The sequence below is a fragment of the Phallusia mammillata genome, chromosome 7 (assembly GCF_965637545.1).
Source record: "Phallusia mammillata chromosome 7, kaPhaMamm4.hap1.1, whole genome shotgun sequence".
Classification (NCBI taxonomy): domain Eukaryota; kingdom Metazoa; phylum Chordata; class Ascidiacea; order Phlebobranchia; family Ascidiidae; genus Phallusia; species Phallusia mammillata.
This window is the reverse complement of record NC_137258.1, coordinates 4,213,900-4,236,326: the sequence shown is the minus strand read 5'-3', so window position 1 is coordinate 4,236,326 and position 22,427 is coordinate 4,213,900. Positions and strand designations below refer to the sequence as shown.

The window sequence follows — 22,427 nt, the reverse complement described above, 5'->3', positions numbered from 1 at the left end:
GACTTGAGTGTACGATGCTTCCATGGAAACGAAAGTCGGCATAAAATTGGTTCAGGAAGTCAAAATGTTAAGAAACACTTATTTCCAGCGAATAATAAGTTGCAGCATTAATACACTTTCGGAAAAGTTTTGCATTAAAAACATCGATTTCTGAACCGATAGATTTGAATTTCGCGTCGCTAGGTAGCGCTATCGACACACTGGTTTTGTACACGCGGGAAAAAAACACATTAACATTGTCCGGAACTTGGTCCAGGGCGGCTGACCCATATATGGACATTAAAAAAATCTGGTCGGAATTCGGCCTCGGAAGCGTCTTGGGTTCGAACCCCGCGAAAACACTTTTTTGTTATTTTAGCCGGTAAGCCTAAGCTTAAATACTGGTACAACAAGGTCACGGTGGACAACGTTGCAGTATTATTTTAGGATTTATGATTGATGCAGTGCAACTGGGTCGCCAAGACTGCTTTCACCAAACGAAGCAAACCCAAAATGTTTTATAAAAACGTTGTTCGTTACGCTTAGGAACTCTAAACATGAATGATGCCAAAAGCGATTGTTGTAAGGTCTGGACTAGGATGTATTTAATTTATGCATATTCTCTTGCAGTTACGATTTTAATTGAGTTGATCATTAGGAGTTAGTAAATAACAGTCATATTTTACATTCGGAAACCTATCTACCCGAAATCACTAAATAGCCATTACTGCGGAAAGAGCAAACACCATAAATCATCCAGCAGTCCTGATGACGTCAAAAGGTGGATGGTGCCTTGAACGGCCAACATGAAACCTTGTAGGGCAATGTCATCAGATGCTGACCTTCGGTAAGGTTTAAGTAAACCAGAAACGAGGTTTGAAAACAAGATTTGGGCATTTGTGCTGTTATGTTTGTTATCTATAGTAAAACCATAACTGCTTTTGCATTTTTTTGTATCATTTGTTGATACATTGTACTGTGCTGTGCTGTGCTGTGCTGTACTGTAACATCTTTAAGCATTCGCACCATGCTTCTGGTTGTAGGCAAATTTCTTCGTAAAAAATTCATATTATTTTTGGGGTGTGTAGTTTTATTTGTTTTGTAGCTAATAAAAACTACCCAAAAACAACGATATTTAAAAAAATCGCTGTTTCTTATTAGTTTACAACAGCGCACATTCACTGCAGAAAAATTGCCTGGTTAATACAGTAAATAGATGATAGTACATCTGTAATAAGCACATATGCAAAACAAAGATCCCTCAACGGTGGTGCGGTGGGAACGTACGTAAAAAGGAGAAAAGAAATCTTGCGGTCCGCAAATGAAAGTCGCACTCCTAAAAATGTTTCAACCCAGAGCAGAATCGATTTTAAAGAACAGATCTAATGTTCCCGCTAAGGTAATCGAAGTTGAGTAACTGAGGTCAGTAAGGCACTTTTTGACTTAAAACGCGATTCATCATGCTGTCGCTTGGGATTAGTTATCTGCCCGCCACCAGTCGAGCACATCGACTTTTTGACGTCACTGAGTGAAAACGCACCGAGTTGAAATGAGCGAAGGCCGCGAATGGACGGTATAGGGGTCCATAAAGTTACTGTAGCGGAAAATGGTGTAGGCAATTTCGATTGATTTTTAGCAAGAAGTGAATGTAAAACAGTTAACCTAAAAGTAGGCCCAGTCAGGGTTGGTGTTTAACATTTAATAGGATCTTTAGGATGTGTTAAAGTCAGTGTAATGCCTACAGGCTGGGACGGTTACATATGGTCAAACACTCGATATAATGGACCAGGCTTAATCAACTTTGTCGATTTGTCAACTTTGAACTTTGAAATGTCGATTGAGGTGATTCAAGTGGTGCGTTTTCCCGCGGTAGCATTACTTGCTTGATTAGAGTATTTTCATATTAGCTTAGATGGACTTTTTGTCAATGTAAGTTAAAAATATATGTTTTCGTCGTCGTACTGTATTATTTTATACTACATGCTAGTAACACGTTTTGAAAAAAGATTTTGCACAAAACAGAACGCGTCAAACTTAAACAGTGGCCTACCTTTCCGGTAATGTAACAAAGTTGTAAGGATGGATCTTAAGATGAGTCGCATAAAACGCGTTGACAGCCTTACTACTATTTGAGTACGAAAGATAGAATAGAAGGAAGTGTTGGTTTCGATAAGTTGGTTTTGCACAAAACAGTAAGGGGTGCAATGAAAAGAGCCGTGCGGTGTTATAATGCCAGACATCAAATAAATGTCGTTGCATATGTGAGTTGTTAAATCAAAAAACTAAATCCATAGTAAATCGACATATATTATCACAAATCTTATCAAGGTGTTTAAGTTGAATATAATTGAAATCGTTCAATGACAAATTGGGCACTTGTACTGTGCTTAACCCCTTAACGACGGCGATATAAATCAGTTTGGGAAAAAAATCTTTGTTACGCGTATTGTAAAGCATTTGGGCAGAAGAAAAAATATTTGCACCCCCAAATTTTTTTTATCGCATTTTGGGGGGTGCTAGCCCGCTGTACCGAATTCGGCACATTCGTCCATTAAGACTAAACTAATGCAAACATTTCCGCGTATGTATCTCGTAGTTATTCGTACACTATTAGGTTTCAATGAAAAGTTTTGTGTTATTACGTAATTATATCGACAAAGACGATATCGAAATCGGTTTATGACGTCATATACTTCTATGACGTCATAAAAAAATTCAAATGCCGTTGTTTTTTGTCAATTTTGTTTCGTTTAAAACCACTTTGAGATTGCCTTGTCAATACTCGTAACCTACTTTTTGTGCGTCTCTAGTGAAAGCGAAACGAAACGTCCCAGACGCCAGAAATTTTGATATTTTGGAATATGCAATTTTACGAAAAATGCAAAGTAAATACATTTGTTCTAGAACAGGTGTACTAAATGTAACAAGTTTCGATAGTCGAGCCACACAACGCGTGGTGGTAAACCTTGTGTTGGAGACCTCTGTGTAATTGTTCGTGAAAACACAGTTATTAACACTCGGGTTTAGGACAAAGCACGATGGTTATGACGTTAAAGAGGTGATGCCAGCAAATAAAATTAAAAAAATAATTCATTCAATGGCCAAGTATTACGCAACCGGTTGCAAAAACTTGCACGTAAACAACGTAAGAATGAAACCACATCAACCGCTTGTGTTTGCCTCAATCTAAACTATGTTTTGCTACCAAAAATGTGTATTATTTCTCGGTAAACAACGTAAAAACTTGATTTTACGATGTTTTAGGGTTTTGGTAGTATGACGTCATACAGAAGATTTTCCGTTATGACGTAATTGGTTGACACGTAACTGGCTGTCATTGCAATGCCACTATTTATTATTGTGCAAAATGACAATATGTAGTTGATAAATACTGGTATAGGACCAGAATATTGTGTTTATGTTTTAGCGATCACGTGACCATTTACGTGCACTTTCGTGACGCAAATGACGAATGGGACGAATTCGGTACACGACATTCACCCCCCATATTTTGTACACCTTTTGAAATTTTTTGAAAAAAATTGCGCAGTAGAATAGGCATTCATCTTGTATGTACACACGATTTTTTCTTCTCAGATAACTGATAAAAATTAAAAAAGTTTGACAGCGAGTTTCATGAAAAAAAAATTTTTCTGCTAATGTTGGAAACCAAAATCCGGAAATACATAAAATTTTAGTTTTTCTGGCTAGGTGGTCAAATGTGATGTTTTATGAATAAGTTGGACGAGACAAATTCGAGACAACCGTTTTCCGCCCAAAAAACACCAAACGCACTGTAAAAATTGGTGTAAGGCACAGTGTGACGAATTCGTCACATACGGCGTTAAGGGGTTAAGAATTAAATAAAAGAGCATGTGTAATATCACTTTTTTTTAAATGGAAAACTTTAAAAGTTAACCATCTGAAGGCCATAGAAGCAATTGAGTAAGTTACTGCGGCTGCCAGACCGAGAAATCCGTTTTTGAAGATCAGCAAAAATCCATTGTGTTCAATAGAGTCACGAGTTATATCGGCCAAGACAATGCAACTCGTGCACGTCGTCGTACCGCAAAACAGCCTTTTCGAAACCGTATCTTAAACGGGAAGGGTTGATGCAAAGTTAACGTGTGCACTCGATCTTATTGACAAGCAGGATACGGTAGAAATGAGGGCATTGCATTACTGGTCTTAAAATAATCGAGCAATTTTTGACTTTTTTGTTTTTTGTCAATTACTGGTGTTTGGTTGAATAACAGGAAAAACACGAGGTAACATTTACTGGAAGTAATTTTGGTGGTTTAAACTTTGTGTAAAAAATTGAAGTACAGAGGTCTGAATCAGATTACTTGTTTCTGAACAGTGTACATGTACTTATGCCGAAAATTTACTTATAATTCGAAAACCGACCCGAAAAGCTTGACCCGTCTTGCAACGCGGGTTTTAGATACAAAATGAAACTATAACCACTGTTCTCAAATCGCATTCTTTAGAAAATAAAACCAAAGCAAATCAATATCCGTTAATAGCATGCCTTGTTGGTTAGTTATTATTATTGTTTGAAGCTTTTATAAATACACAAACACCCAACACTATTTTGTAAGAGTTTGCCAATTTCCGTGAAATCGATTGTTTGCATGTCGGAGCAGAGTTGTAAACGGGCCTGAAATTGAAGCACAAACCCGAAAGTACAAGCCCGAATCCCGGCCCGAACCCGAATAGTTTTTGAGAAGGCCGTTCAGTAATAGACAATTGGTCTTGAACAAAGCGGTTTCGGGCTGTTTGACATTAGGTCAGAACCAACAACTAGCTACTTAAATGTATTAAAAAATATATAGAAATAATGACACAGAGTGCAAAGGCAGGCCTGAAGCTGTGTCCAAGGCTTTGTTTCAAACAAGCATTTCATTAAGTAAGGCCAGTATTGTCGCATTCATAAGCTGTGAAACAGTAGCTACCTTCTCAAACCTTCGAGTCATCTAAATCACTGAATATTTGAGCCGCCAACAAAAGGTGGTCGTCGTTGCTTCCAAGACAAATAACGTAGAGGTCATAAAATCAAGGTGCAAATAGTCTGATGGTGGGCGTAACTGCATCGTTTTCCAAGTACTCTAGCATGTAGCTCGCTGACAGGTTCTAGGCGCAGTTGACTAACATTGTAGACTAGTAGAGTCAAATTCTGGACGTTAGTTGGAATCATGGCTGCAAAATTTAGTGTTATTTTAAAAGGAAACACAAACTAGTCCTTTAGTTTCGAAATAAGATTTTTGCATTGTTCAATCGTTTGCATTTTTGGTAGTATTGTTAGACTGACATATGTAAGAAACGAAAAAATACCCAACGCTTTAAGCCCCTCAAGTAACGGGCCAAGTTAAATGGCAAATCAGCTGCAAATCGAATACATAAGAATTTAATATATCAGTATGGATATAACTCACATTGGACTATAGTTTGTTTACGAAATTTGTGTAATCCGTATGTGGTGAATGCATTTTTTGCAGACTATTAAATGTTTTAACGTATACAATAAACTGTATTTACTGAACACAAGTTCATTGGCAGTTTTGTTTAAGTAGTTTTACATGTACAAAGATTTGTTTGGAACAATGTTTGGAGTTTTATGTTTTGGCACAATGTTCAAAGTTGTCGATTACGTTCGCTAAAGTGAACAACTTTGTCTGGAGTGGTTTGTGGTTCGCAAAGATTTAATGCGCGCTGTTCAGCCAACAAAGATAATTTCAATCCATTTAAACACTCAGGTAACCACCCATATAAACGCATGAATCAATAAGGAAACGATTGTACATAATTGATTGCTGCAGGTATTATGACCTTAGCAATGTTTTTTTACCAATATGACTTAGCTAGCCTCGCCCGGGCAATAAATATGGTGCTTTAACCACTACACAAGCTTATGTTTGTACTGCGTCAGTCTACTCAGTCCCACAACGTGTCAGCTAGTTTGCTTTCCAGCGATAAAGTTGACAAACTGACGTCAGAGGACATAGCACGGGTTTGCTTCTGCACTGGAAACCTTGCTATTTTGCTTTGGTATCACAGAGAAACATGTGCTGTCCGTTATGTACAGGTTTATGTAGTTAAACAAGGTTTAGTTGCCAGAAGCTTGTTACAATGTCGTCGTGAGGTGTGGTGGGTCTTTAATGGCGCCAAAGCGTTTTAGTTTCGTTTCTAGCCTTTAGTGTGCAATGCTGAGAAAGCAAAAACTGTGTCGTGTTATACCTTTGTAGACTGTAAAACCCCAAACAAAAGTTTGAAAAGGTTGTTTTGCAAGTTTAATATAAAAAACAAGTATTATTTCAGACATAGGGCAGGCCACGTTTTCTGTTGTTATATGATTTACTCTGTTTAAAGGTATATCTGATTGCTCTGCGTTAAATATCTTCCATAGCATTGTAAGCAGCAATTATTAACTGTCATATGGAAAAACAAAACCCTGCACGTTTTAATGCAGAAGCCTATTGTTGCAATAAAACTTCATCTAACTTATATTCATGCATTCTTTGCAGCGGGTGTCAGCCTTTCATCACACGAGATTCTAAGGAAGTTACTTAACAGTTGCCCTAATTTCTACTAACACACCAGGAAGCGATTTATTATACTGGGCGTAAATAAAGCAGGGTATAGGTCACGCCTACAGGAGCCAGCGTGATGTATGTTTATAAAAGGTGCGGCAGTATAAATGCATAAAATATTCTGCTTTTAACTGCTAGGTCACAGAATAAAACGTTTTCAAAGGCGATTTGCCAAAGCGGTAGCATTATCTAAATCAGACTTTGGAGTCATGGGTGGAAAATGACTTTTCAATTAGGAGCGCTAACTGCACGCATTCCATGTTTTATTGACAGAAACAATAAAGTAAATATTGACTGTGTGGTTTGGTACATCGTTCAGACAACTTAGTCATTGCGAGGTATCTGCTACATGTATGGTGGTATCGTTGGAACTCATACACATCATAGTCTACTTTGGAATACTCGTTGACATATTGGGAGTAAAGCTGAACTGATGAAGACTTTAAAGCTGGTTTCAATACGATGTTGACTTTGAAAGGTAAGTAGAAATATGTTGCTACAATATTTCATGATTCATTTATGTTGCATGGTCAGTAGCACAACACATCAAGAGCGTTTGGAGTATTTCGCTGTATACTCTACTTTTTAAAGTAGGGCGCTTGTATAGATTATTGTCCAATATAGTATCCGATCTGTTTGGAAAATGTATTTACTGTCTACATATTAAATATTATTTCCCCTTTTTTCATCTTAATAGTTTTCATGTAATTGAAATTTAATATCCGACAGTTTAAGTAAAATTGTTTCAAATCAAATGTATTTGCCCGTGACGAAATCTATAAGGGACCTGGCACAAATATAAATTATGTATGAATTTGACACCTCTGGTCAATTCACCATAACATAAGGTTTGACATATTTATTAGGGCTTGTTCCGTCGAAGACACATAATTTAGCCTCTTAACATAAACTATGTTATTGCGCTGGGCCGTTCCGGAGCAGCTGGTTGTAGTATTCCGTACAACTTGTTTTCAGTAAGGAAAAGTTTTAGGAGTGAATCAAAAATGATGTTTTGCATTTCATTCTATTTCGGGATAAATAAACACACGAGCACATGCGTTAATCCAATCAAAAATAAAAAAGTTTTGTAAATTCAAGCGACTTATGAATTCACGTCGTATATCAACCACGCTCAAAATGTGGATAGGTCGATAGATAACCATCAAAAATAGGAAGTTTAATTTCCAAGTTACCGTAAATTTAGGCATCGTGTGTTTGTCTAATTTGCGAAAATCGATGATAAAGGTCCAAAATTTCGCAAACAAAAGCTAACTAGAGCAGTTGTAAACAGCAAGATTGAGAACACGTGCTATATAATAGAATGGCCAACCTAATTGATACTATAAGGTTCCCATGTCATCTGACACAAGTCACAAAATCCAAAGGGCAAACGCAATAACGGTTCATATCCTTTATAACACAACGTCCTAACCTTATTTCCCAATGGTAAACAGCCTCCTCGGCATTCCGAAACGTAAAAACAAGCCTTATATGTTATTTAATCAAGGGAGAAAGGCCCTTGGTTGTGACCCTTTGACAGCGGTATGCGGGAAAAAAATCAATTCACGTGTCCAACACATTTATTTAAAACGTATACAGAAGGCGAAGTGTTTACATCTACATTCACTTCCTGTTTTGCGGTGCAAGGGGTGGCCAAAACGTCCCTGCTTAATCCATATGTCACGACGTTGCGGTTCTTAAATACGTGACATTATGCCAAATCAACTGGTTTCTGTGACATTTCTTTCCAGTACACTTTTTTATGTGTTTTTATTCGCTTTAGGCAACATTTCAAACGAGCGCTTTTGTTCTTTCTAACAAACATTTGTAGATTATCAGTTGTGACGTAATTGATTTATCCTTTCTTCTTGTCCTTTTCTGGGAATGTAAATGCCCTTGTTTTACTTGTGCACTATTTCAGGGCTACTCAAACTTTCTTGTTCTGCGACCCCATTTTAAAACAGAAATTTCTACGCGACCCCTTGATGGGTATGATGAAAAGAAATACTTATATTATATATATATACCGTCTTATGTCGCCTGAAAAACTTAAATTCATTTCTAACTTGATACACAGATTGACAGTCTTAGTTTGTATGACGTCATAATCTATATTGTGACGCTTGCGGTATCTGCTTTTTCGCATTGTTTGTACACAATATGCATAAATAAGTCTGGCGCATATGGTTACTAGGCTGGTAATACTTTTTTAAGTTCTACAAGATGTGTTTAGAGCAGTTTGATTACATGGGAATGATGTTTAAACAATAAATATACGCACGTATACCATTTATTGTGACTGACATAATAACCCATAATGTTTCGCGACCCCAAAATTATATTACGCGACACCAATTGGGGTCCACAGTTTGAGAAGCCCTGCACTATTTCACCGATGATGGCAATTGTTTTTGTCCAAACGTCTGCTTGAAAAAATGTATACGTTTTATTCGCAATTTTTTGTTTAGTGAAGCCACTAACTCTTTAAGTTTGTGTTCCTACATTTATAGATGTTTCAGACGCATTGAAAAAAATAAGTTAATAATAGATGTTTTAGACGCATTGAAAAAATAAGTTAATAGTAAGGGTAAAAGAACCGTATAATCGTATTTAAAACGATACCTACTCTATAGCTACGAAAGAAACGCTTGCGTTCCAATCTATCATCAGCAAAATCGATAATTCACGTTTGTATAACAGCCTAAAAAATGCACAGCGTGGCTCATTACCGGCATGTTTGTTGCAACAAACGCGCTTTCATATTAGATATTGCCAGTAATAATTCGACACCACAAAAACCGGTGTTAGTTCGGGGACAATATGGTGGACAAACTACCAGAATGCTTAGCGCTATCCATGTAACACAGAAATACGCTACGCTTTGTCACAATTATGTTGGTATTATAGGCGTTCTCCTCCTTGTCGCCATCCTAATTGTTGGGGGAACAGCCACGAAATCGTTGAAGCGTAACGTCACGTGTCAAGACGAAACCAGGGAGATCCCCATCAGTGCATTTTGCGACGGGGTCAGAGACTGCGCGGACGGAACTGATGAGAATTACGTCGGGAAAGGCTTTAAATGTCAAATCAACGGAAAGAGGTGGGCAAAATTCGACGTAATTTGAATGCCTGGTAACAAATTTATGTCATCGGTTTGGGAGAATCGTTAACAGGGTGCTGGGTTTCCTCCTATAAGATCGTTGTGTGGCAATTAACCGCAGACAACTGAAAACTGGACTATGTTACAATTACTCGAAAATATGTTCAAGCGTCTGGAAGGTAATATCTAAAACCCGAAGGGTTGTGAGATTAATTAACAAAAAATCAATAAAAACACAATTCAATATGGCTGGTTTTAAACTTATATAAACCCAAGCACTCAATGCATAAACTGACATATATGTCAGTACATCTATAGATGTAACAAAGTAAAATAGATTTATGTTGTTTAGTGATTTAATCACTACAATACATTAATTTAGGTCTATAAAACGTGGTGGTTTTTGAAATGACTACGACTTCTGTTTTCGAGACCTACAACAAGTCAAAAAAATGGCCAAGTTATGTTTAGTGGAGTGTTACGCCACGATTTTTTCAATTCGAAAGATTTGTGTCAATCACGACATGTAAAGATGGTTGTAGCAGTTTTTATTTGTAACGCTTTGTATTCCCCATGTTGTTGCGTCGAAACAGAAACTCATTATGCTTGTGTTGTCTACACAGAAAATGCGTGTTACCACAAGAGCTGGTGGCAGACGCGGACGTGACTTATTGCCACAACGATCTCGATCACTGCTTCGACCAACATCAACGTCTGATTGGCAGCAATTGCTTCCGTTGCCTTGACAATAAGCACGTGATTGCCGTCACTCAGGTATGTGGCGCCCATAGGGTTGTAAACGGGCCTGGAATTGGAGCCGTAACCCGACCCGAACCCGAGAGTATACATGCCCAGTGTTTTGGGCTCTAGCGGTTTCCCAAAATTTGCCAGTGGCCTAATAAATAATTCGTTTAAGCAAATATGGCTATTTTTTGGTATTTAAATGAAATACTTGCGGTCTCTTAAAACTACTTAGCGGTCACCCAAACCAAACCTTAAAAAAAACCTGTACATGCCCAAACCCAAATCGTTTTTTAAGTAGCCCGTTTTGGCCCCAAAGTTTGTTTAAGAAGCTTATGCAAAAATGTCTTCGACAACAAACACAACAGACAATAGTCTTAACATTCTACATTGTCATCGAAACATTAAAGTTTGTAATTGGGCCACCGGCACCCAAACATAAATGAAAACGTTTTTTTAGGGATTTGCAGAATACATTGCGTGACTTTACACCGACTATTTCCCAAATGTGACGCCCCTGTGGCGCAAAAGTGAAAAATAATTTGTGATAGGAAATAGCAAAGGATGGATTGCGTTTGATTTTCCTGCTTGTATACGACTAGGAAGCGAAATCGTATTGCGTGGGAAACCAAATACGGCATACTTTGCGTTGTGAGAAACGATTTTTGCAAAAATGTAAGATTGACTGTGAAAAGCGTTACGGATCACAAAGTGGTGTAAGTGTGTTTTTCCTACATTAAGGCATTTAAAGCATTTTCATTTGTTTCGTTTATGTTTTTTATGTTACTGTGACGAAGGTGTACGAATGAAGACGTGATAGATAGGGGACATTGCTGGTCGCATTTTGTTGTAAACAAACCCAGCAAAAGTTAAAGACGCTGTAATATAAGTATGGAATAAGACATAAGAACTGAAAAAGCACTGCTGTCAAATGATCTTGCTTAAAATATCCTATCATTGTGCGTTACACAGAATAAGCCCGATTTTCTCCGTAAACAAGTCATTTTTTCCTCTGAATTCAGCTAAATAAAAAAGGCCCGTTTGAGCGAAGTTCTATTAATTAAATCTTCTTAATTAGGTATGCGATGGCATTATCGACTGCGAAGACCTTTCAGACGAATGCTTATGCCAAAACAACGCGCCCGTGCCACTGCAAGTGAATAAAATGAACCCGATATGTGCACATGTATGTATGGCTTCAGAGGAAGGATTAGACACCCCAAACGACCCGTGTACGTCATGTCGAGTTGGTGACGTCATCTGTTCGTTGACTAACGGAACTTCCTCATGTGTGAAACCTCATCAGGTGTGCGACGGGATGAAAGATTGCCCGAATGGCGAAGACGAGCTGTATTGCATCAAAGACGTTTTATGCGACGGTAGGCATCGTTAAAAAGTCGCTACTGTCCCAAGAACTAATACGATTTGAACCGCAGGAAAAACTACCAGCATTATAGACCAAGTATCAAACAGAACTCAAGGAGTACCCCCGACTTTAATGACAAAAATGTTTTATTTCCACTGGTATTTTGTCCGATGCTTTTCCGGAGAATTATTTAAGAAAGACACAACCATAATTTACCATGTCATGTCTTCAACTGATATATTAAGGCTCGCATTGATTTCTTTTCTTCCAGGAAACCAAACAATTGCCACGTCATGCGATGACGTCATCACGTGTGGTGACTTCACCGATGAGTGCGCCTCCCAGTGTTGGCAGAACAGTAGCGTTTGTGATCACGTGATTGACGGAGGTTTTCAATGCACAGCGGGTGTTAGTGACCGGTTACCGTCCGATCAGGTGTGCGACAGCGTCATCGATTGCTATGGCAACGGTACCGACGAGAAAGGATGCTCTACATCGGATCATTTTTACTGTTGGAGTGAGTTTTTCTCGTGTACAAGAAGTAAATACCATTAAGAAAAAAATATATTTCTGTGAGAACCATACAAAAAAATTACTCGACATTTATAAACCTTTTTAGACAAACAGATCAACATCAAATTGCCTGGCAGCAATAACCTTTTTTGAATCAACATAAAGTCTTAATATTTTGTGTTTCAAAGTCACCATATGCGAGTTTAAAGAATGGGCACAGTCCTGGAAAAAAATATTGTTTGGACAGAATGATAAAGATGTAAAGAAGATTACAACTTCCGTACTTCAACAACTCTCGAAGTACAATAGATAGGCGTTCATCAAATATTGACATTTTAGCGAAAACACAATATTGGTTCAGTCATGGATATGGGGTTTTAATTATGACTCAGCGGAACACACTTGAGTAGGAGGGTAGTACAAATGCTGACTCAGCTTTACGGTTTCCTGAATTTATTTGGGTTGTCACAAGCATTTAAGCTCCGCCAAGTGTTGCGCTAACCAAGCCAACCCATATTATTAACATAAAATAGGAAAAAAGTTTTGATTGAAACCAAATATTTTTTTAATTAGTTGACAAAATTATGAATCACTTTAAGAATTTGTCAAGCCATTAACAAACAATCTAAACAAGCATACATAAGCCAATTCAGAAGGCACAATGAAAAATATTTATGTGTTTTTTCACCAGTTTACTGAACTAAATGACCGAAAATTGCGACAAAATATCTCTTTATGGCGTCAATAACCCAGCATGCCAATACTGAAGTATTTGACAGCATGTTGAAAAGATGTTGTTACCAGCGCAACAAGCTAAAACTGTAATATCCGTGATTCAAGTGGTTTGCTAAAGTAAATCGCATTTATTTTGTAGAAGGCGATGTGCTGTTTGTCAACTGGTCACAGCGCTACGATGGAGTACGTGACTGTCAATACGGGAGCGACGAATGCCCTTCCCTTTTCCACATGACTCTCAGCACCACATACGCGTACAACGACCAAGTCATCCGAAACCCCTTTCTCCTTACAATCGTGTGGATTCTCCTGGTACCAGCTCTCTTCGGAAACATTGTCGTCATAGTGATGACGTCACAAGAGCTTTGGAAGGATCGTCACGCCGACAAGTTGGGACGACTGGCCAAGTGCAACAGAACGTTTGTTTTAAATCTGGCGTTCGCTGATCTGCTGATGGGAATTTATTTACTTATGCTGGGAGTTCAGAATGTCATGTATTACGACAGGTTAGTTGTTATGAAGGCTTGCAAAGTTGTGTTGTGTATTTTAGTTTTTAAATAGCATCGTGAGTGCACAAAATACTTTTTTGTGGTGATGACCTTGTAACTTACAATGAAACCTCAAAAAATTCTGATGCAGCTAAACATAATTAGCAGTTGCTTCCTGCGTTTGTTTCTTCAAAGAGAATAAACCAGAGCTCCTTGTGAACAACTACAAATTACTGTTCTGCTAACAAATATTTTAAACCAAGACCAAAGCCAGATGTTTGTTTTTCAGTTTCTGTGTCCACGACAGAAATTACAGGACCAGTAGGGTCTGTACAGCGATGGGAATCCTCACTCAAGTCTCGGCGCAGACTTCGGTGTTTATACTTCTACTGATGACGTCATACAGGCTGTACGGAACGCTACAACCGTTTCGCGTTGAAGAATCGCGTCTGATTGGTGGAGCTGCGACGCTTGCCTCAATTTCTTGGATAACATCAATAGTCGTTGCCTTTACGCCGCAGGTAAAATTGTACAAAAGCAATATATATTGGATTGTACGCGAACCGCTTTTTAAGCTACAACTTTTAACTATTAATTTGGTAGTTAGTGTTTAGCTAGGCAGTAGTGTAACATTGTAAATATTCTTTCGATATTTTTTTGTTGCATTTAGTTTTGTAAGCTTGTGTGAATTAGTAGGCTAAAATGTTTCATAAAATGACATGCAACTGTCAAAATTCACATACGATATCCAATTTCATTATCTGATTCAAGCCATAATATGTGGACTCAAGTAGTGTTTTTTACGTATTCTTTTTTTGTATTTAGCTTATCTTTGTGTCACAGGCCCGGGTATTGAACGATTACTTCGTTGTAAGTTATTGGCTACCCGCATCCTTTCTTAACTTCGACTTCGTGAACAAATCTCAAATGAAAAAACTCGTACTTGGGATTCACACCCTCTCAGTAAATTCCAGCACAAACTCCACGTTACCAGGTAAAAAAATGTAAAAGTCAATTGCAAACCCACAAGGTCTTAAACAAACTTTTAATGAGTTAGTTTTCAAGAACGGTTTTGTGATAAGAAGTTTTTTCTCTTTACTTATACTCTAATACTAAAAACAGGGAAGTCCCAAATAAAAATGTATTCACTATGTATGTTTTTAACCATGAGTGCGTGTTTGTTTTTAAACATCAGAAATATATCTTATGTGCATTGAAGCTTTATATTGCATATGTTATGAGATTGGGTTGAACATTAAATGCTTTTGCTTTGTAAATTTTAACAAATTTACTAACGCTGGACTCATACACAAGCATAAAAATCCTGATCGAACGCTTGGAATAGACCCTGGTCCCGAACTTTGTGAAAACAAATTTAGCATTGTGCCTAATATTCAATGCTGTGCAGTCCAGAAAGTGAATTGTTTATACTTCTTAAGTCTTAATTCATGTTGCCTTGACTTGATTTACAGCTCTGCGATGGAAGACCATGATCGAGTACGTGAACAATTTAAATCTTCCGATGATCTACCCGTCGTGGGGAGATCAGTATGTAGTTCCAATAGGTAGTTATAATCCATACTTTGATTGTAACTTGGCCATTTTCAAATGTTCTAACCCATGCATCTATTGTCATTGAGAAAAGGAGGCCCCCTTTTTAAGTAGCTGCTGTTGTTGAAAAAGTATTAAAATAAGTCTTCCTTGGCTCGCCATAAAAGTGCGACGAAAAGTTCTCCACTTGTCAATCAAAACTGTTTAGCAGCAAAATTTCAGTACTCCAGATCTTTTCGTTATGCCACCACGAACTATTTACATCTAGGTTTTTACAACCAGTTTTCAACTTGCCAGCCATTTTTCTACCCGGACGCTGGCGACACCGCGTGGTTGTACATGGCCTCAATCATAGCGTTCAACTTTCTCGCGTTCGTTTATATTTTCATCGCCTATCTGGTGATTTACAAGAAGTCGTCTAAACCCATGGTGCGGAAAAGCGTACGAAGAAGGTCGAGGCAGTGGAGAAGAGACAACAGAACGATGCAAAAGAAAATCATGTGCTTGGGTAAATATGATAACAATGTTTCCTCCTAGTTGCGCGATAGTAAGGTTGGGCAAATGCACATCTCAACGCACAAGAAAAATCAAACCCGAGTATATAATAGGACGTGCAAATTTAATGTTGCTAGCAGTGGCTCTCGATGTGCCCAGAAAGCTTGTATGTAGGTTATACTCTAACACATGAAAAGTTAAGGGAAACATTGTATGCCAATGGATAAAAATTTGACAGGAGCATATTTATCATAATAACGTCGTTTCAGCAATTGTAGAAATTGTTTTGTTGCCCTGTCCAAAATGAGTAGCGCCTTAGCTTCTGTCAATTGCTCATCAAGTAGACGCTACATGCTTAAAAGTTTATAAAATTCAATATTTTACTAATATCGCAGTTATATTTGTGTTTGTGAATCAACAAATTGGGTTAATTGTTTGTAATATTTGGTCTGAATTTTTTTGGGAACTTTTACTGACAATCTTAATATTTTGCAGTAATGACAGATTTAGCATGTTGGCTTCCTGTGTGCATCATATTTATTGTTCGTATCTCTGGTCACGACGTCCACCCTATCGTACACGGACTGACCGGTAAGTAATAAATGAAAATACATGAGCTGTGCCACCAACTAAAGCACGAATGCAAGCAGTAAATCAGCATCCTAGCTGGTATTTCAACTTTCTTAAATGCGTAATGCCTGAAAAGTAGTAGCCCGAAAGGCTTAAATCCATTGAAAACAAACAAACATTTTGTTTGTATATCTGCAATGAGGATAACTAAAACGGTCATTAAAAGTACACAAGACACGGACTTGAACCAGAGCTTTACTAAAAACAATATTGCCAGCAATGTTAAATAAAACGTGAACATTTTATTAAGCAATTTGTCATTTTCACTGATGACAGTAGTTTTTGTCGAAACGTTTGCTCAATAAAATGTCTACGTTTATTCAACATCACTGGTAATTTTGTTTAACTAAAGTCATTATTGAAGTAGCCTACCACTTAAAATTGTAAAATATTTGCAGGTACCGTTTTGCTACCTATCAACAGCGCCGTGAATCCTATTATTTACTCAAACGCCATCACAAACCTCAAGAATGTGTTCAAGAAGAAGATGGGATATGTGGACAGCAATAGTAGCGACGCTAGCGATGCTGCGAGATTTTATGTGGGAAGAAACTCCTCAAAAGCATCCCTCGACATAAATGGTTCCATCAGAAGCACTTCCAGTATAGGTCAGTTTAAACATTTTAATTGTTGCCACAAATGTAGTTGGACAAAAGTTGAAAGCTATTTTCATGCCTGGATAAATAAAAGTTCTGGCTTAAAGTGTAATAGTATAACGTGTTGTTAATAGTATAAAGCCTCACACACACTAGGTATAACAACCGTTTTAAAGCGGGTACCTTTTCACGGCGTGCCAATGCCAGATAATATTAAAAATAACATGCGAATGACACATAGCTTGCAAGCCCTAACGCCGTTCTAAGCTGTGGTCCGCGAAGAGCCTTAGCGGGAGCAACAAGTGCTAGTGTCAAGAATTTTTGGGATTTAAAAAATATATATATATATTTTTTTTTTTGCGCACAATATATAATTTGTATTTGTTTGCGCACAGTAACGAAGAAATTCATACTTTTAGTATTATCTATCTATGATGTAACAAACGGCCTTCGAATCATTTATGTGTCCTGTTCAACTAAATGCAATTAATCCTACATGTTGTTGCAGAAATGTTGTCACTGTTAATTATCTTTTAACGGTTAATTCAATATTTAGTTTTCCAATATAAATATTAAGTCCAATACTCTCGCGAGATCAGTTTGGTGACCCCTGAATATGCTTAGTTAGGTTGTTTCTGTATATTAATTGTAATTTTTCTAATTGCTTTGCTTTATTGGTCGCAACAAATGGTCAAACCTGTACTAATTTCATATTACCTGAAATCTACAGGAAATTTACTGACAGCTGATTCACCAAGCAACAGACGTGTAAAGAACGGCAACGCTGCTATGAGAAAGAAAAAGTTGAACGGCTTTGTTCGTCCACACGTCACGTTTGCCACGTCATCACATGATGACGTAGTTGACAACGAAAAAGATAGTTCCAGCAACGAAACGAACAAGATCGAAAATACAACCTCTGCTGAAATAATTGATACTAGGAAAATTACGTTTGCGCTTGTAGATAATATGAAGGAAAGTGTTCTTTAAATTTTCGTGTTTGTTACAAATATATTAAAAGTTGCCAATAAAAAATGAAATGTACTTTTCGTCTTTTCAATATGTAACAATGTGAGCAAACGGTATTACAACTTTGGTTAATTGCATGATAAACAGAATACGCTGGTCAATAATTTCAAGCAACGTATTTGACAACAGCTTAAACAACTACCAAAGTAGGCTATACATTCAAGAAGATAACTCTTTTGCCAACGTACAAAAGAACATTATGTGTGGGATCAATTGTAACCAAACGTCAACAAGAAAGACCGCAAGATAAAGGAAAACAACTGCTGCATGTGCAAGATGATTTGTCTAAGCAAAAATGAGAAATAGTTTATGCAAAAATGGAGGCGATAATTTTATTACTGGAAATAGGTTCACTGCTTTGTTGACTCATGCAGAGTAAGTCGTGTATTATAAAAATGTCCTAATTTATTAAGAGGACAATGTAGCATTTTCCACACGAATGGATTTGTATATTTGTAGGGTCATCTGCCACATCGTGCCAAAGTCGATTTTACACATTATCTACCAGCACACAGAACTGGTCTGGTGCATACAACGCATGTATACAGAATGGTGGAACCCTGGCCAGTGTTAAAGATGAAGAAACGCAAAACCTACCAGCTGCTGAAGCACAAGAAAAGTGGCCTTGTGGGACGTTTGTCAGTGTAAAAACTAAAATTGCTCAGAATTTTTTGCGTTATGTAACAACCTGCGCTAATGGGAAGAATACTTAAAATAAAAATAATGGCCAGTTTTGCAGATATCGAATATATGAGTTTGTTTATACAGTATAAGCTGTTGCTGCCAGGGATAATTTTACCCTGATGAAGGCGACCTGTATAGGACGTCGTAACGCCGGTGCAAAGTACAATTGTCAGAAGAGCTCTATAAAGTTGATAAAGTTTGATTTTTGTGGTAAAAATGCCAATTGTTATTTTACTTTTTTTCACTTGAAATGAGCAATAACTATCGTAAGCAAACACAAATGCGAAGCTTTCAAAGTTCACAAACATATTTTTAGCAGATATCTATTTAGGAAACAAACGTTTAGTCAGTGCTGTTAGTGGAGCTAACGGAGACATAATTGCGTTTGATATCTTGATGATGGATAAAACTGGTTCAACTGATGCTTATGAAACTGTTTGTGAGGTAAAAGAACTGAACATGGGAACAGTTAAAACACCAGTAAGTGAATAGGTTTATTTGCATGGCATATCTTTTCGTTTCTTCTGCACAAACTACTTGCCCAATCAATCATTTTTAACGAAAGTGAGTCGAATGCCCTAGAACTGGATCAAAGAATTCAACAACATTAATAGGCAAGAACCTTTTAAATTCAATGTGTCTGCCTACGTTTTGCCAAGACACGTTTCGGGTGGAAAACACGAATGGAAAAGAATCAAGTACTTTAAGCGGAGTTTATGAAATTGAGGTAGGCTTACACACACAAAATAATTTTCAGTTGTAAGCAGCCGCCGGCATATTGACCCAAACGTAATACAATGTTTTACCAGTATTATTTAACTATACGTTTACCAACAATAAAGTAAACAAAGCAAAACAACAAAACTTGCCTTTCTCTAATCTGCAAAGAGCATTTTTCCTTTGCCTTTACAAAGTACTCCATAAGATCTAGCCTACATAAAACTGAGAGACTTACAGGTTCAAACCTGTATAACATAATTATTGCAAATATTTTGGAGGCATATAATGTGTGAGACAAGTTAATGATTGCAAAAGAACCCAAACAACAAGCAATTGAGAACATTTTGACTACTATTATCAAGAAAAACATAGATTTTGTTATTCAGCTTGACAAAATACTGGTAGGTTTACCAGGCAACTTAATTTTCTGTAAACAAGTTGCATAAAAACTAAAAACACCATCACCCAATGTATATTTTTGGACTAACGCAGCGGTTCCCAAACTGGGGTCCGCGGTCCTTTAGGGGTCCGTGAGGCAATTTTGGGGGGACCGCGAAGCGGTTGAAGTAATTCCATAATCTTATTTGGCGTCAGTTTGTGCCTCTAAATATGTTTAAATCAAAGTAGAATTGAGAATCGACTGGCTCCATTGCTAAACAATGGCCTTTATTGAATGACAACTGTCAAAAATGCAATTGTTCGCGCACAATCGTAATGGTTTTTGTCTTGTTTGTGATGTCTTTGGATGATTGTTATGCGCAATTTTGCATAACTAGCTAAAATCCTGCAATCAATTTTCGTTTTTATGAAATACACATTTAGGTTTAAGGACCGCGAGCCCTCGAAAAAATGGCAAAGGGACCGTTTTAAAAAAAATATGAAAAAGTTTGGGAACCACTGGACTAACGTCATATGGCCCAATGACAAAAGCAAGGAAATCGTTTTTGAAAATGTGTCTATGATCCTTGTTGAAACCAAAAGCTAAAAACGATGGATAGCGAAAAAAATTAGAATAAAGCACACAAAAAATGGTTCAGAGGTGCGCAACAATTTTCTTTGTGAGCAAACTGTCAAATGTTTAAAAAATACTTCTTGTTAGAACACTTTTGTTCCATTGGAGTTTATTACTTGGTCGGACAATGACACGCCCAAAAGTGACAAAGCTCTGATTGACTTTATGTCGGTTCTTTTACCTGTCAACTGTGATCAAAACAGCAACAGTATTGTACTACTGACCAGGTCGAGTAGTAGACTGTAAAAACCAACTGATACACAAACATTACATGTTATATTCTATCAGATGCCTGTCGTCAAAGTCAGTAATATTTTGTGCTGCTTGGAATCTTTTTGAACGCTATAAAGCTGAAAAGATGATCGATGTGTTTAGAACAGTCAAGGATGTTATGGACTCCCTTCCTGATGTGCAATTAACAGCGGTAAGGGAATGGTATCTTATTACAAGAGCAATCAATAAGCACCCTATACAACATACCTACAATAAAGGGTCTGATTAAAAAAGTTGGCGATAATCTATAGGGAAGTGGGTTGTAGTGCAAAGGCTAAATATATACTTTGCTATGCTCATCTTGTGTTTTTGCCATTTGCAGGATCAATACAGGGCATGTTATTTGTTGATTCAATCTTACGCTGCTTCGCACACAGTTTACGAAATGTGTTTGTGAAAAAGCTCAAAAACATTTTTTTGTCAAAGCAAGTGTTGCTATTTGAGCTGTATTGGATAATATATATACCTTAAATATTGTGTGACATGTAAATTATGTACTTTCAATTTGTGAACTTTGTAAGATGAAGCATACCAAACAGTCAAAACTAAACCTTGATTTTTTTTTCACGTATATCGTCTCTAAGTCATCAAAAATATTGCATGGCAGGTAAATCAAACAAATTTATTAAATTAGACCGTCGTTCCGATGTGCATCGAACTTTTTTGTGTTCGTTTAAGAAAACGACAGTGCACCATAAAAAAAGCTCTGCATTTTAAAGCACCTAAATATAAAGATGTTTGTCACGAAGATATGATATTAAACGCAATTGACGCACTTTATAACCAATCAGAGCTTTAATTTATGCCCCCGTGCCATTTTTGGGTCGTAACTTTTGATTTAACATAGTAAACTGATGCTTTCAGTGCACATTGATCAGTCTGTGTTTTTTTGCAATGTAATGTAAATAAAATCGATTTCGCCGATTTAATGGCATCTCCAGTTCTTTTGATTTAACTTTTGAGTCTATACTTTAGGCTTACTATGTACAAACTTCCGTTTAAGACTGGGTTTCGGGATTTCGCTATCTGATTCAAGCACCAATTTTGGCCCCGCCCACACAGCTCTTGTTCATACACTTTAAACTGAATTGGTGTGAATACGGTAGGGGTATACGGTAAACTTTTGAACACCTGGTGTCAATTAGTAGTTATGTGAAAATAATAACGGCCTCGCGTGCCAACATTCTTGTGCATGAGCAATAATAGTTTGTGCCAGCCGATTTGAATTGTAACCAGAAAGCATAGGTGTAGGGTCATTTTAAGACTATATTGCGTCTTTACAAACGCAAAACACAGATTGTTACAGTTGGATCAATTAGAATGTCATGATAATTACTTCGCGTGCCAAACTTAGAACAAAAAAAAAACATTGGTATGGTAATTTGGAACGGTGTGTTCTATGAAGACCTTTTGTAAACACTGATCATTTCCTTAATTGTTGCGAAACTGTGGGCGAACCACAATGCACACTATGGGATTCATTTAGAATTATGTTCTTGATAACTCACGTTGTTTTCTCGTAATGCAACGTTTACGCAGTAGTGTGTGCAAAACGTTGCGGCGTGGTACGTCCATAAAAGGCAAGGGTGCCTGCTGTAGGTATGTTTATGTAGCAAGTATGGAGTCGTCGGTGTGTGCGACCGTTCTCGCTATTTCACTGTTCTTACACGGAGCCTTTGCTAGTAAGTGGCACAAATGTGTTATTATCTTATCAAATGACTATACTTTAGACTGGGTTTTGGGCTTGTATTTTCTGATTCGGGCTCCAATGTCGGCCCCGCCTACATAACTTTTGCTCATACAATTCGAACTAAAACTGAAAGTTGTTGTCATAAGAATAAGGTAGGGGTATGTAGTAATCTTTTGAACACCACGTGGCAATTTACTTGTGGTTTTCCTATATATTGCCAGGTTATATATACTAC

General features: G+C 37.4%; 1 protein-coding gene across 1 annotated transcript; it reads left to right on the top strand.

Moving 5' to 3' along the window:
- Window positions 1–6,812: 6,812 nt before the first annotated feature.
- LOC145239458 (uncharacterized) lies at window positions 6,813–17,828 on the top strand. Its single transcript, XM_080102779.1, has 13 exons — window positions 6,813–7,047; window positions 9,477–9,669; window positions 10,293–10,443; window positions 11,489–11,789; window positions 12,048–12,293; window positions 13,164–13,530; window positions 13,802–14,033; window positions 14,356–14,506; window positions 14,985–15,077; window positions 15,332–15,571; window positions 16,054–16,149; window positions 16,587–16,796; window positions 17,515–17,828. Exons 1-13 carry the CDS (start codon window positions 7,032–7,034, stop codon window positions 17,772–17,774), a joined length of 2,556 nt encoding a protein of 851 aa, XP_079958905.1. The 5' UTR covers window positions 6,813–7,031; the 3' UTR covers window positions 17,775–17,828.
- The last annotated feature ends 4,599 nt before the right edge of the window (window positions 17,829–22,427 follow it).

Excerpts from the sequence above, each read along its gene's own strand:
- LOC145239458 (XM_080102779.1), top strand. Across the intron at positions 9,670-10,292 it reads TGTCAAATCAACGGAAAGAG|AAAATGCGTGTTACCACAAG; the intron begins GTGGGCAAAATT and ends TTGTCTACACAG. Across the intron at positions 10,444-11,488 it reads ACGTGATTGCCGTCACTCAG|GTATGCGATGGCATTATCGA; the intron begins GTATGTGGCGCC and ends CTTCTTAATTAG.